Source organism: Pectinophora gossypiella, chromosome 13, assembly GCF_024362695.1.
Source record: "Pectinophora gossypiella chromosome 13, ilPecGoss1.1, whole genome shotgun sequence".
NCBI classification, from domain to species: Eukaryota; Metazoa; Arthropoda; class Insecta; order Lepidoptera; family Gelechiidae; genus Pectinophora; species Pectinophora gossypiella.
The window spans coordinates 7,354,751-7,371,144 of NC_065416.1; the positions used below are offsets into that span (position 1 = coordinate 7,354,751).

The window sequence follows — 16,394 nt, forward strand, 5'->3', positions numbered from 1 at the left end:
TGAAGGATCACTTTCTCGAAAATTGAATGAAAGTGTGCCGTGCGAAATGGTGGGCATATTCTTTTATCGAAAATATGCAAGGCTTGCAGTTTGGTGACGAAGGCCAACCACCACCGCGCGTGCTTTCATCAACCAGCCAGCCAGCTGCTTGTTTATATTTCCAATCGCGCATGCCGCGTTCCAACGGACCCGCTCGTCCACTTCAATGGTCGGTGAACGTAGTCTGGTATTGTCGGCCGTCTCGTTATGTTATGTGAATTGAGTTGAGAGTGGTCGAGAGGTGCGGTGCCGGACGCCGCCGGTGCATGTACCTAACTCCGCGGCCACCGTGCCGCCGCCGCCGTCACTCTGGCACTCCACGGAATAATCACTGCCACTGCTACCTTTCGATGTTATTGTACGTATTATTTATAGCTTATTGTGTACTATAAATATTTTTAAGTAGGCTCTAAGGTCTTTTATGATTGTTCTGTTTTAATTAAAATAAAATATATAATACCCATCATTTAATTTCTCCAAAAACCTGTAAATAAAACTTTTTATGTAGGTAGGTAGGTAGTAGGTACTTAGTTAAGTTCTCACATAACATACTAAATTATTTAAACCGGAAGTTAAACTAAAAAACTTTCATACTTTTTACGGAACCCTGCTATAAGTAAAACTGTACTGTGTCAATAAAGAAAGATTTGCATTTGACTGAATACCTACCTACCTACCTAACAAGTTTTGCGACTTCATAATTAATAACATGATGTAATTTAATTATGCTGCAGTTTACATTGAGAGCAGAAAATGCATTCGATAATCTCTGCAGTTGAACAGCGAACGCACCGCTTTGAAAATAAAATAAAATGAACGTAACGTAATAAATGAAATGACTTGCGAGACGAGGCGGGAAGGGTAGAGGGCGCGGCGAGCGGCTCCCCTCCACCCGCCCGCACACCCGCAGCAGTCGAGCGAGAAGCGACAGCTGCGCGTCTTGTGTTTTTCGGATTTTGCGGTGCGCCTGACGTTTCTTTTTTATTTAGAAACAATTTTTATAAACAACAATGACTCTGTTTATTAACGCGTGTGAATGTGAACATTATTTTAGTACGTGGTTAACAAACTGAAACTGTGCATACCTGTGAATTAACGGACCAAACAAAGTGTCGTTATGACTGGAGGTGTTGGTTGCATTAGCAGTGTCTTTTGTCTGTAAAACAGTGGATTATACATGGATGGTGGTGTTTAGTTCTGGGTACGTTACTTCGGAGCCAGCAGTGTGACCAGTGATTGTTGTCGTGGCCGGTTTCCGTGGAGGAAACTTTCGAAACGTGCATAAAACTTGGTAATGCTTTCCTAGCGACGGTGCCTGCCTGCACGCATTCCATTAGGAAGCAAGTGCCGGCAATAAGCATTTTACGGTGAGTAAAGCGCTCAAGTTCAACGTACTTTGACCTAAAAATGTTGCGGCTGACCAGTGTCAAATGTCGGATGGATACGTCCCCGTATCTTCAGATATTGATGCACTGATGTAATGAGGACAGGAGAACACAATAACATGTCTGTTGGGAGATTTATGACTTGCACTCCAACTTTTTATAGCGCCGATAACTTCACCTTCAACCAGACAAGCATACTACACTGTAATTGCATTTTAATTTCTTGTAAGTGACCCAGTTTTCAATAAAAAGTTAACTGTATTTAGTATGTGAGACAGTTATTTGCAAAAGTTGCAACCTCAGTGCAACTGTAAAGTTGTTAATTCGCTGCTTTGTTACAATGCTAATTGCCAAAGTTCCCAGTTATAGAAGTACCTACTAGTTTCATAGCTAGCTAACTAATATTATTATAATATCACTAAACTTGAACACTAACTTTCCCAATAGGAAATATTTACTTTTCATTAAAATCTAACAATATGTTTTAGTCATTGAAATGGATAAAGTGATTAGAAAAATTATATTCTCTAACTAATAGATAAATTCAAATCAGACTAAAATAGATTCAGAATATTGACAAATCATAATAGGGCGGTGGTTTTATCAATCGACAGTAACATACTGAGTGTGACCTATCTGATAAACACTTTTTTCCACAAACTGCACACTCCTTGTAAATACATATTGCTCAAGCACTGCTTAGGTTTACCTTTAGCAAACTTAAGCATGGTAATACCAATACCAGTTATCTAAAACCTAAGTCCAAAGTAATTAGTCAATAAATTCTTTAGTAGCATGTTCCATTTACGGTCAAACCTACACTGGCTGAATCAAACTTAATGCTTACCTGGAATCAAAAAAATGTGTGGGTTTAATAAAGATTTACCAGTGTACAGTTACATTTAAGTAGGTGGTCTAGCTGACTAACTCAGTGTGGTTTGCCTTGTTTATGTTTTAATTTTGGCTAAGGTAAAAATAAAAACATTTTAAGGTTGTAACGCAGATAGTCCCTTTAAAATCCAAATTCCATTGTTTTACTATTGTGTCTGGAAACCTCGGTTTTATGAGTTTAAACTTTATTATTTCAAATTTTTCAGGCTGAATTAAATCAGTAAAATATATCAGAATCAGTAGGTTGAATAGTTGAATAAACAGAATGTACGATATATTTGTAATTTAGAAAAGATGAAAGAGTCTTATTATTTCTTAAGCAAACAATTTTTTGGTGGTGACCCAGCTGAGATGTAACTGGAGAATACTCAGAATTACTGACTCATTGAACCACAATCCTAAATATTTCCTACCCGGCTGGGTAGGAATTTATTCTTGATGATAAAAAATTATTTGACCATCCTTTTTAACAACTGCCTTCGGATCTTTAATATATCTGTTAAATTCCTGCAAATTGTGTTCATAGCATTGACTAGTATGATATTGTTTTAGGTATTGAATGTTTACTCTGCAGTGGACATGCTTGTTTTGATTGCATTTCAGACCACAAAGAGTAAAAGTTATGTTAGATGCAACCTTTATATTTATCATAAAAATAAATGTTAAAGTGGACTGAACAAGTAATACATTCTACCAGTTTGAAGACAGACTGACTTGCATTTCTGATGTGTTCTTAATGAGGACCACACACCTGAGAACAAAAAACTCGTGATAAAGCGTGCATTAGCACCTCCCAAACAACAAAAATAGAAAATAAATGTGAATGGGGAAGAAGGTTTTTAAAGGGAGAGAACACATGGGCTGATAATAAAAGTTGTAGAAAAAATACAGCTGCTTGTGGTTTATCAGAGTTCTATTTTGAGTGTTTCCAATGAAATGATTAGTGAGAGGGGTGAGCCTGGGTCATGGATATTATAACTTTGTATTGGGTGGTCTATGTTTTAATTTATTTAATATTCATTACAGTATTCAAACATTCAAAGTTATGCAATACTCTTTACTTGTTTTATTTTAGTTTTAATAATTTGTTATTACTATAATTTGATTATGAATATACCCACACAAGATATAATAAATAAGTTATCCTACATATAATATAAATATCCATCTTAATACTTCATATTGAAAGTAGCTCCAAGTTTTCTGTGTTTACTTGTAGCTCTGTCCACCTCATTAGACATCATGGGCATTAGTTTAATGTATGTACATAATAAATAAGTATTAATAATATAGATTTATTTATATTTTGAATATATTTTAGGGTTCACACCTTTAACTTTTTTGCCTAACTAAACACAAAGACGTGAAACATGAAATGTCTGAGTAAGGATAAATTTCTAGTTACTTAGCTAGATTGCGTAATAGCTGCATTAGCATTATTTTATAAGGAGCAAAGTCCATTCAGATAAATACTTATATGTTACTTATGTTGCCTGAAATTCAAACCGGTTAGTCTTACTAACTGACTGTTATTATTAATATGCATTTGATAAAACAAAAAGTTGAGCTTGTCTGGTTTTTAAAGGATTTTTGATAATAGATAATATGTCTCTCTAATGGCCTTTACGAATATTCTTTAATGACCTGTTATTAAGCTAAGAGTAAGCTATAAAAAATCTCTAATTGTTTTAGACATATTCTTCTTAGATTCCCTGCAATTCAGCTAAAACAATGATATATGATGAAGGATTATGCACCAGGCTAAGCCAAAGGCTAAAATTTGCGGTTGTCGATTCCCCGAATTTTAGGGTAGCGAAGGTCAGACAGATAATTTGTGGAAACAGTCACCTGCCGTTGATAAGTTGCGGAACGCGTTCCAGATGGGTAGAATGAGATAATTCCAGCCCAGACACAGTTTAGCATAAAAAATACGACTTAAGTGTATTGTAAACGCCCCGACGCAGCAAAGGTTTTGCATAGTGTGAAAATGCGCGTTATTATTACTTTAAATGCAGTAATGCATGAATGCGAGACCAAAATACTGATGTATAAGACTTAAGCCAGTTTCATAAACTAAAATTCAAATTAAAATGAAATTCAAACGAAACAGATAACTAATATAAGGTCCATAAGGTTTTGGCACACCAATATCAGGAGCAAATAAAAAAGCAGCGCGGGGTAGTTGCATCGTGGATCCGCGATCAACCGGATTCAGTTGTCATAGGTATTTAATTACCGTGCAATATTCTCCCACATAGATTAATTCATGTAATATTTGTGACATAAACATTTATTTTTTACTAATTCGATGACTTCTTCGCTGCATTCTGCGGTGCCATCGAGCAGCTGTTTGACTGCCGCCACGCCACGGTCGCAATGCTACTGCTTTTGGTGTGTCGTACTTTTTTCTTACAGCTTCTTGTATTACAACATCCGCCGCGCCGCACCTTTGCTACTACTTTTGTTATGCCGAAGCCTTAATATGATGCCTCTGCTTACTCCATTAGGGTCTACGACTATGATGTAACTTATGTTTTATAGTTTGCGATTGAATGATGCATATTATCTATATAGTCATATAGTCATGCCCGTAATCCATTTTGAGGTATAAGTCGTCAGAAGACAATAATACAGTCACGGCTAGTGTTGGTGTTCGCAGATACGTTAGATGAACTGTAACAGGGTGCCTACCACCCTACCAGTTAATCGAAATTACTGCTCAACATGCCTAGAAGAAAACTCTAAGTGTCTCTCTTGTGTTCAAACAAATGTATTATGGTATGAACGCCTTTCGATGGTCGTATCCTGCTCCCGAATCAGGGAACTTGATTAAGTAACATGTATTGGCGACACGTCAAATTACTTGATCAAGTTCCCTGATTCGGAAATTGAAGATTATTAGTTTTTCTTCTCGTCCTTGGCCTTGGCCATGTCATGGATGGAATGTTAGAGCAAAATAAAACTTAGATTACAATACCTGTTACGAGAATCTGTAACTGATAATTTGATTATCACCTGCTAACAATAAACTTGTTTAATGTTATTAGAATCCATTGTATTGTAGTTCTTCACATTTTACTTCACAATGCGACTATTCTTAAAAGCGCTTGATGGGTTTGTTGGAACTCTACACAAAGGAGTAAGACATAAAATTGGTTTTATTTCGTGCTAGTACGGAAATAGTACTTAGCTACTTATTACGAGTGTTCTGAAATTGTATTTTATTTGTAAGATTTGTTAGACGAAACCTACATGTGTCTGATATATTTTACCAATTCTATTTACAACAGTATTATATTCGGTTAGCTGTCTCATCAAGTAACAACTTTTAGTTTTAGACTTTTTTATTTCAAATGTTTACATGAATTACAATATGACAAACGTGTATTGTGACATTCGTCGACTAAAAAATAACTCTTGTTTCATTAGACTTTTTGTATGGGCGAAAAGCTGGTAACATGTCGCTATACAATCCATCGTATTATTATATGTTAAAAACGACATTGCTAAGGGTATGAAAACATTTTAACTTAGTCTACTATACGTCATCCAAGAGTCATAATTTTTCCTCCCTGATATGACGAATCACATCAGCTTTACATCTGCTTAGTTTCGAATAAGATGACTTGTGTTCACAAAGACAGGTAATTAAAGAGTTCCACGCATGGATACTCGTTATAATTATTGTAGTGTTGAGTATCGATGGTTGAGTGTCGATAGTATTGCTACAATCGATGCCAAATAATATCTCCTTTATTAGATAGTTTGATTTAATCAATTAATCATGATTGCCAACATTAAAAATAAATACTGTTGATTTGAAGATATAAGTTTTTATTTCATTCTGTCTGAGATTCTTTTTGGCCACAATCTTACCTGACGGTAAGCGATGATGTGGTCAAGGGTGGGACATGCTTACCTAAAAAGTGTTTATTCATTCTTGCATTGATGACGCCCAAATTGTAGTATAGATTTGTCGTAAGTGCATTACTAATTTCAATGCCTATGTGAATATTATCATTGCCTGCCTGGCCTGACCGGCTCTCGGGGTTATAAGATCTGTAGTGTCGTTAGTCACCAACAGCTCGCCGCTGGCTCGCTGGCTGATTAATTCACCGGGAGCCACGGGGTGGTGATCATCACATCCCTGTGTCTTTATTATCATTAATACATCGTAGGAAATAATAGTAAAATTTTAATAGATGATTTTTTGCTTTAACAAAATTAAATTATTAAAAATTTATGTAAGATGTCGACTTAAGCTAGCACTTTATTTTATATCCTAAAAAAATATTTATTCTGAAAGACGACTGCATATTGTATTCGACTAGGTAGAGAATAGAGATGCAGCACTAAATGTCAATGATTGTTGCAGAGAGACGAGCGGCGCGGGTGGCGGGGCGGGCGGCGGGGGCCTGCTGGCCATGAACGCCACCCAAGTGCAGTGCGAGCCCCACGACTCGGTCGTACTCATTAAATGTAAGTAACACCCACCCATTATACACAACACAACACTACTCATAACGACCACTACCTTCGTACACCTGCCTCCACTTTCGTTATTTCACAATCTCCCGCCTGAATTATATGTACCTAACTATAAAATCACGCGAAATATGTGACATTACCAAAACAGGCACAGGAATTCATACACACGCCCTTTAAAGCGAATTCTTTGCCTTAATATTTACTCACGCTGAACGTAAACAAAGGTATAAAACCGTCGACTTTACCAAAACAGAAACCGCAATGAATTTTCCGTCGAGTGTGGGAGCGTATCGCGAAGCTAATAAATGCAATCTATTCCAATCATTCCCAGTAACTGGACGCATTACGCCGAGTTTAAACTAGATGATTGTTTTATAAATATAACATCTCAGACTTCTCGGTTCCGTTGATATAAATCGATTTAGTTCATTTAATCAGCTGAAAACTCCACAAGTCACTTACAAAATATCTTCCTCTTCGCTCTTTATTTGCCGGTATAATTCCTGTAATTTCCATGAATCCGCACAATATTTGCGTCTTAGACTGCTGGGATTGTAAACAAAAGTATTTTGCTTACGGCTAACATTATTACAGAGGCATTTAATCCCGCATGTGGCGCGCAGTAGTGCAATGTGTTGGTATTTTTGGACCGGTCTGCATAGTCGCGTCAACTTGGCCGCCCGTTTGATCACGAGCAATCCATCTCACATCACGCACTTCCCATGCTCTGTTTTCGATACAATTATAATGTTAGGCATTAACGGTACTGAAGACTGCCCTTAATCTTCTTAAGTCCGTATTACTAATTAGACTTTCTATAATAAATGTGACGTTCTACATTATGTGACAATAGAAAGAGTAATGGAAATGGAAAAGCATAAGAATTGCCATTCGAAGATTGCCAAGAAAGACTTAGCTTTCACATGTTATACCTACGGTAAAATAGTTACATAGAAAGTACGTCAAGTTATTTTCTAATTAGCACGTTATTTATTAAACTTGAACTGACTGAATATGGCTTATTGTATTCTAGAAACTTCGTAATCTTAGATGGAAACCTCCCGTTGCAGAATGCAAGAAGGAAGGTAAAGTAGAAAGGTGTTAGAAAACATAAATCTTTGGAACCATAAAATCTCTGACTTTTGGAATTATACCAGAAGTACCTTGGGATATTTTTCAAATAGTCGTGGTTAAATCCCTACGGTATAGTTGTCATTTTCTAGAAATAGCCAGTATTTGCGCGTTATTTCCGTCGCCGAAAGTTCCCCCGTTGCGCGCCGCTCTCAATTGACGCGGGAGGCGCACATTTACAATTAGCTTTGTTTACGGCTAATAATAATAATTGCTCTGTGGACGCTGGATCCAGCCAGTGTTGGTATTAACTTTTTAAATTGAGTAGGCTCGACACAGTCACCAATTATGTTAATCCGGGTTAGTTTAAAACCGACTGTGCAGCAAGTTGCACGCGCGAACGATGCATTTCTTAATTTGTATGTGCAATGTGAGAAAGTTGATTTGTTATTGTGTGTGTACCAGTGACTTGGGACGATGCAGTTTACGCTGGTAATCGTCGTAAACAAGGTGAAGCTATGTCCGGTGATAGAGGAGCCGCTCAAACCAATAGGTAATACCCGATCCATTCATATTCATACCCATTTTATCCTGTTATTTATATATTTTTATGTTACAGAAAAATACATATTTTACATAATAATTACGTTTTCTTGTCGCGTAAGTAAATAAAATCACGTACATAATTTCTGCTTACGTGTTTGATATTATTAAGAAATTAAACGCAACTACAAATGTAGGGTATCAGACCACTCAAATCAATTTCCCGAACCTCGTAATGTCATTCAATTTAATTCTCACAAAGAATTGGACAGCCAGTGCGACCCAGTAGGCAGGCAGTGTGGCAAGAGCCATACAAACAATATTGTAAGTGACATTCTTAACCATCTGAATAAACGTAATTGAACAATTTCTATCAACCCATTGCCCTTATCTACTCGCAAGTCGTTGGACGAATTCGGTGCCACAATTGGCCGCAGCTGCTAATCATTATTAAGTACTCTAAATTCAATGAAGCTTGTACATCGTAAAGTAACTACGGGGAGTGCAATAAAAATGCGTGAGGCAGTCGATTAAAACAATATAGCCCACTAGCTCGGGAGTTTATAGGTTCATAGCCTTATTACCCAGGAAACTGCTCACATTCTCCACCGCAATTTCTATTTCGTTTGATAAATGATACAAATAAAATTTTCCTCTTAAAAGCTATTTCAGTTAGTTACAATTTCGAAAACAAATCCTGGAATACGCTGCGCTTAATGATCGACGTTGGCGCCTCAACTCCCAGGTTAATTCCAGTTAGAAGTGACTCCTGAATTGACGTCAGAATTTACAATATTCAATAATATTGAACCACTTAGTGCTTGATACAATGAGCCCACATGCAATCCCGCGTCGTCGTCCAGGAATTGTGTCAAGTATGATGTTCGAATATGCGATTGTTCGGTTGCAACGCCCTATTTGCTGCATTCTTATCTGAAACTCGGAGTCGTATGAATCATGCAGCATCTAGCTAGATTGAAACAATGCGAGTGAGTGACGGGGCGCGGCGGCGGCGGCTAAGATCTCGCGCTCGCGACCCACTGCGATCACCAGATACTGACCGAACATAAATCCATTCTTGTTATGGACCTGCTATTTCACTATTTACGTTTACCTACATCAGGTTAGTGTTTCATCTAATCAGGTCATCGCATCCTAATAAACTACGCAACGTTGACTCGATCGGCGCTTTATTGCGTGCTTGCATGGCAGTGTTTTCTCAATATGGGCCGCCATTGAATGTAGAATAGTAGTACTTCACTTTTATTATGGATTTAGTACAAGGTTTCTTTAAGAGGAGAAACAAAAAAAAAATAGCTCCGAGAAATTCCACCAATACGAGCTACCCTTATAGTTGTAATGGCATCATCAACCTTAGTTCGTGCTTAAGTAACTGATTACGGGAATAAATTCTAAAAATGAATAGGTATGTTATTTTATTTTATTTTATTTTTTTCATTTATTTTGGCACAAAACAGTCATTTATACAAATAAGTAAAGAAAAAAAAATACATAACATAAAGACAACGAGTGCCCAAAAAGTGCTTACAGATAAAATGCAATTAAGAGCTTATTGAGACAGACTCAGTTATGCTAAGAGGTAGAACATACATGAAACAAATTATTAGTAGGTACCTACTAATAAAGATGGTCACTTAATCTATAAAAATAAAAAGTGGATTATTCTTATACAAAAAGAAAATTTAGGATACAATATAAAAGCAAACCAGATTTAAGTAAATAAAGAAAGATAAAGATAAAAAGCAGACAAGAGTGAAATTAAGTAATATTAAAGTATTATTTATAATAATTATACACTAAGTTTTAAGAATATTTTATTTTTTATGGTATTCAAAGAGTTATTGAATAGGTCGATATCAGAAAAGTCCTTATTATACATGTTCAGACAGCGAGAGGTAAAATTATTATTTGTATAGTTTTTACGTAGTCGTGGTGGTACAAAAATGTTTAAAGTTCGTGAGGAACGAAGTGGCAATCGGGCTTTATAAATTTACTATTGCGGTCACTAATTTTACAGAAGAATACGTATAAAGCTAGCGCATTTGTACTGGTATGTATTCGTAGCTGCACGCCGTCGTATGCGCGTCCTAAATTCGCAAGATATAGATTCTGGGAACGCTATCGCCGCGTCAGATTTGATTTATGTACAAATAGTCCCGCTATCTAGAGTAGTGAAAGGGAGGTCAGACTTCAGGATGTGTACATCTTAATTCCACCCGCCGCCGTAGAGATAACAGATGCTTGATGGAGGGTTGCGTCTTCATAACCGGAAACCTATCAGAATCCTTATAAAATATAGGTATGCAACGCGAGAGTTAAATAAAAGTTTTTTTCTACTCCTGTATTATGTTCCCCATGTCCTAGAGACGTCGTTCGAAAGTATCATTTTGATACATATGAACTGTTTCCATATACTCCTATCCATCTCTAATTTATCAGCCATTATTCCCTTTAGCCAGATGAGCCTTTGAAGAATTCTGCCTTGAATTGGAGACTTCTTGTACTCTTGACTTGTAAATAAATATGACATAGTATACACTGGTCCACGATGAAAACATACTTATTGTTAGAAACTTGGAAAGTCATCAACTTAAGTTCATATTAAAAAAATATCTATATTCAGTAGATAACATATTTACACTTTGAAATGTAATTTTTAACATAAAGAACGTCTCATCCGCCTAAAACTACTGCAGCTTCTCATAACCTGTATAGCTAGGGAAAAGAAGCTGCAAGAAAAGCCTCGGCACAGAGTCCTAGACGTTCTGGTTTATTTAGAAAGGAACATCTATCTCTAAAAAAGTTACAAAAAGCACTAGCTACAGACTCAGAGGATCTCGACCCTCTAACTAGCAGATCTAATCTAATCCTGTGTTGCATGATCAACATTTTAATACAAGATTTTATCTGTGACTGTCTAGAATACAAATCTCTACCTACCGCGTTTTATTGTCACGGAAACGGGAAGTGGCGACTAACCACGATAGTTAATAGTATCATGAAATGAAGTCTTTCACCCTAAGGTGTATATTCGTTCCAAAATACCTTGCTCATATAAACATCTTTATTTTTTTATTAAATAGACAGCTGGCCCGTTCTGTAAACAAACAGTATCACTAACAGCTCTCTCTAAGCTTTTAACTGTTTATAATTTGACAATCACTTTTAACTGCTAAGTAAATACACTACAATGGTATACATATATGTACTTACCTCATTATTTCATAATAATAGTTAACTTCTGCGGAAATAATAGCTACCTACTTGGAAGTCCATTACAGTTGGTAAGTGTCTGACGTGAATGGGTCGTCAACCCTGGTCAGTTGGGCCCCTAGAGCCACAATCAAGAATCTTATTACTATACCATTAACCGCCCATTCACAAGTTTTAGTGTGGGCTCAAACATTGTAGTGACGACACGCGAACGTCGTTTGTTTAATTGTATGATAAGCCTCATTCTATAACTAAATGTTTAAAAAGTATAAAGTAAAAATGACCAAAGTTTTATCAAGTGTTCAGTGTCGGCTTCCATGTTTTTTGTGCTAAAATTACAAGCCTTGATCTTAGAGGGCACGTTACGTAATAGTTAGTTATATTGTGCACGTGTGATGGATCGGCGGTGTGAGTGCGAGACAATGAAGCGAACTAAAAAGAGTGATAAAATAACTAAAATTAAACACAAGCTGATAAAGAAACATAAGTTGAGTAGGTATCAAGAATTCTGTGGTAATTTATTTTATTACTTGGTGTTATAAAACGCGTGATTTGTCGCGGTAGAGTTAATGGTTTAACCTTCCGAGTTCGAGAAGCGTTGCGAAGTGAGGTTATATTGACGTTCCTCGAATACCGATGCAAGTATTTATTATCGCACGTCAATAAAGGTACCTATTTATACACCGCGTGACATTTTGTTTTAAAACACGAGTCAAATATTATTGTGCAAAAAGCGGTCGCCTTGCCTCCCACACTTCCAACTTCAAGGTCTGCTGAACCAATTTGTGCTTGATCCGTCGAAATTATCGACGAGACCTTAACCTATCAAGAAGTAATAAACGATTACTACCGAAGTTATCTAATAGCTATTAGAAAGAATTAGCTTTCATGTTCTAACAGCTGAATGTTGACTTGATTAATTAGAGGTTAGGTAATTGTTCAACAATTGTAGACTTAATAGTAAATAGCTATTTCATACTTTTTTGTTTGATCATGGCAATAAATATTTTTTAAACGTTTCTAAAAACTGAGTTTCTGTTTAAATGCTCGTAGCCTACATTTTGTCCTTGTGGATTGGAAACTTGTGACAAGCAATAAAACTAAGTTACGCAATTCTTTCAGCTGGTAAATGAATGAAATAGCATTTTTTTTTATTTATTAAATCTTAATACTAAAAATACAATTATCAATGCCCTGCAAAACTGTTTAAACAGTTTGTCTGCAGGAAAGAGTCTCTACTAATAATATGAACTTATATCTAATAGTCAATTAATAACATAAGTTAACTAGGAATAATAAGTTAGCTAGGACACGAGTCTAGAAAGTGTTGTTTAAGTAATTTTTTATATTTACTTTTATTTGGTTCTAGACGGATGTTCTCAGGCAAACTATTCAGTAAGTAGGGGATTATTTTCATTTGGCAAGACATACATTTTTAGTTCCAACTTTATCACTTCACTTACCTACCAAACAGACTTAGAGATTTCACGTACGCAAGCCAAAATGCCTTTTGCGGCTCAAAGACTTACCGAGTGCATTGACCTCTTGTTCGCATGCGTAAAATACCCTCAGTTCTTGAGCGCACTCCAATATAATATATACATAGTCTGAAACAATTATTTATAATTTCAGTCCATCTCTTTTTTCTGACACACAATGCTATATTCTGTATCTCGTCCTAAACTAAGGGATCGCTTTGCCAGTCCCCCATAAAACAAATGGCTCAATTGACGGCCGGCTATTGATTGTGACTGATGAACCGTATGAACTGGTCGTGTTTAGGGTGAATGGGGCGTGTTTACATGGTAAGTAGTTAAGTAATAGCCAATGTAAACACAACATAGTTGAAATAATCACTACGTGGGAAGTATGTCCAATGTGTTGTGCATGTGCACAAGATGCGCAAGTGAAATATTTCAAACACTGTTTTATAGCCTATCTACCGAATAAACAGTATCAGTATCTGATTGCACTACTGTCTATCAGATACATTCTGGCTAAACTATCACAGACAACCATTCCTTCACCGGTGAGCACATGATAATCATTTAGAATTCGAAGACAAATTCGAAAATCATTGGTTAAGGCCCGTGCTGGATTTGCACCTGCAACCTCACAATGAGAGTCAAGCGTGCTTTCCAATTAGGCTGCCAATTTAGGCTCAGGTGTTTGCATAAAATTGTATATTATTATTCTAATTATTATAATTATTGTTCTAGATGAGCACCGGTCGGCGGGAGGCAGCTGGGAGGAGCCGGTGAGCGCGGTGCGCAACGCACCTCTCCGGCGCTCGCAGCGTCTCAACTCCACCCTGGATTCCAGGTCTGTACCTGCCCCGTCTCAGCCTTCACAAGTTATATTACCAGATGTCTTAAGACCAAGCAAAAAGCGTTATTACACTACCTGATCCATGAGCTCCAAGCATCGGGTGTGAGTATGAAATCGTGGCCCTGCTAACCCTATGCTTAATAGCACAGTGATTAGACGGCCCGATCATGAGGTATAACCCCTAAAAGCACCTGGAACAGATTCTCCCGATGTGTCACTAACAAAAGTTAGTTTGTAAGGCGGCCCCATTTTTGAGCCTAGCAACACTACTCCAAGACACATACTATACTATGAACCAAGAAATCGATTATAACGTTCTTGATCAGATGCTATCATGGTAGGAAAGTATAAATGAGACTCACCTCGCCTGTATAGTTTTATTTAAGTTCAATAATACATGAACCAAACTTAAAATTAGTCTTAAATAGCTCTCAAACCAATTTCACTACTTTAGATACTAATGTTTCGTCAACGAGGTCTTTGAGAAGACCCCTTTGTCTGTCGATCACTCGTCATAGTGTGCAGTAGCTAGACTAATTTTCGTGTACATTTTATCCCGTACATAAACTTTAACCTATTTCATAGCTTTACTGCATCCAAAATAGATTAAAGACGATTCAAGACGTCAATTAAACTAAATACAACGGCAAAGAATGTATTGTTTAATATAAGAACAATAAGTACTATGAATTAAAAGAATAACGTAGACGCCTAGACGGTATTGGAGCCATTCATTGCTACCTAATCGTAACAAGTTGTGTTATAGTCGTGCTTTACGAGTATATCAATCATCCGAATATACGAATAAGTATATGCTCTAAAAAATAAGTCGTCTCAGCCATGAATAAGAATACTAATAGATAAGATACACTCGGGTTTTTGGTGGAAAGGAAAAAGGGAAAGAAATAAATCATCTTATGTCACAAGGTCCATCCAGTAATATACCTAAATTTCATTTACTTCGTGCCATGAGATAGCCATTCATAAACTCACGCCTATTTCCCACCGGGGTAAGCAGAGACTATGGAATTCCATTTGCTTCGATTCCTGACAGTTCTCTTGCTTCCTCCACATTCTTTATTGCTTACTACACAAACACGCCAATACGGAGTAGATCGTTCTGCTTAAACCTTTTCTAAGGACAACCCCAATTTGGTCAATGTACGTCCTTCTATTTGCGGTAGAAATTGAATACGTAGGATTTATAAAACTTGTTTTGATATCTCGTAGGAAAATGATCGATTTCTATCGCTAGATTGTTTTGGTTAGGTTTCAAATCAGCTTTGTTTAGTGTTGACGCGGATGAAAATAACAACCAATGCCAAGACAGCCAATCATCGTCGCTTTGTGCCTAAATATGGCACGACAATTTTAGATGCGTAAACACCAACATGAGAGGTGTCTTGTCGGATTTTACTCTACGCTTTAGTTTTCTGTGATGTATCATATTTTAGAGCAGTTACGTCGATTTTGCGACAAAATAATATAATTATTACAAGATATTATCATTCAGGATTTGAAAATAAAGTAGTGTGGAAATCTACTTTCCCTTCCAATATATTACCTGCTATGTATTCAGTCACTGCCTATGTTCACTTTGAATATAGGTACTTACATAACGTAAAGCGTATATTTATAGCTTCAAGATTAATTTATTGCATACCAACAATAACCAATTAATTGGCTGCTGTATTTCTCCCTAAGATCACTTTATTACAGCGCCGAGCATCCTTCAATAGCTTACTTTAGTTCCAACTATGATGCAAGTGCAGCGATCAGATCATAATAATAAACAATGTATTGTAAAGTGCATAACCGCCATTATATAAAGTGCAGTCTCAATTGATACTCTTAAACCGCACGTTAATACAGCTCTAAACGAAGGAAGTCCAATGTACGACAGAGCTAACTATGATTGATAGCCATTCCGAAATTAGACCAATTCCCTGTTTTAGAGGGGGAGACTAAAACGGGACACATTTTCTACTAAACATCAGCAATTACGCGTTTAAACACGTACGTTATACAAAAGCGACGCGTTTAGACTCTACTAATGATCGAATCTGTATACAAGATAGCTTGTACTTTAAGAATCATGTTATCATATTAATCGTTTTACTTGACAATGTATTTCCATTAGTAACTAAATCAGATTCTTATCGAAAGACAGGCCTTCGAAATGAAGGCACTCCGTAAGAAGGTTATGACGAACTGTTCAGCCTTGAATTGAATGCCGATGTAACTGTTATGTAGTTTTCCGTAATACGATAAAACCGACAATAGACGATGCAAAAAGTCGCTCTTGGTTCACAAAGACAAGTTCATCTATAGTTCAATTCAAGAGCGGTAAACATTTATTGTAAAATAATCGTAATTTTATTAACGTATTGTTTACCAGAACACAAAACATTTTTA

The 16,394-nt window shown here is 36.6% G+C and overlaps 1 protein-coding gene across 2 annotated transcripts in view; it reads left to right on the forward strand.

Moving 5' to 3' along the window:
- The first annotated feature begins 950 nt into the window (after positions 1–950).
- Positions 951–16,394, forward strand: part of LOC126372217 (rho guanine nucleotide exchange factor 10) — a 43,556-nt gene continuing 28,112 nt past the window's right edge. The window contains exons 1-3 of one of the 2 annotated variants that reach the window (XM_050017878.1): positions 951–1,406; positions 6,691–6,794; positions 13,871–13,973. In XM_050017878.1, coding sequence (XP_049873835.1) covers positions 6,740–6,794; positions 13,871–13,973 — 158 coding nt within the window. In that variant the 5' untranslated portion in view covers positions 951–1,406; positions 6,691–6,739. Of the gene's footprint in view, positions 1,407–6,690; positions 6,795–8,090; positions 8,428–13,870; positions 13,974–16,394 lie in introns of those variants that run through there. The other variant, XM_050017877.1, reaches the window with a different exon arrangement.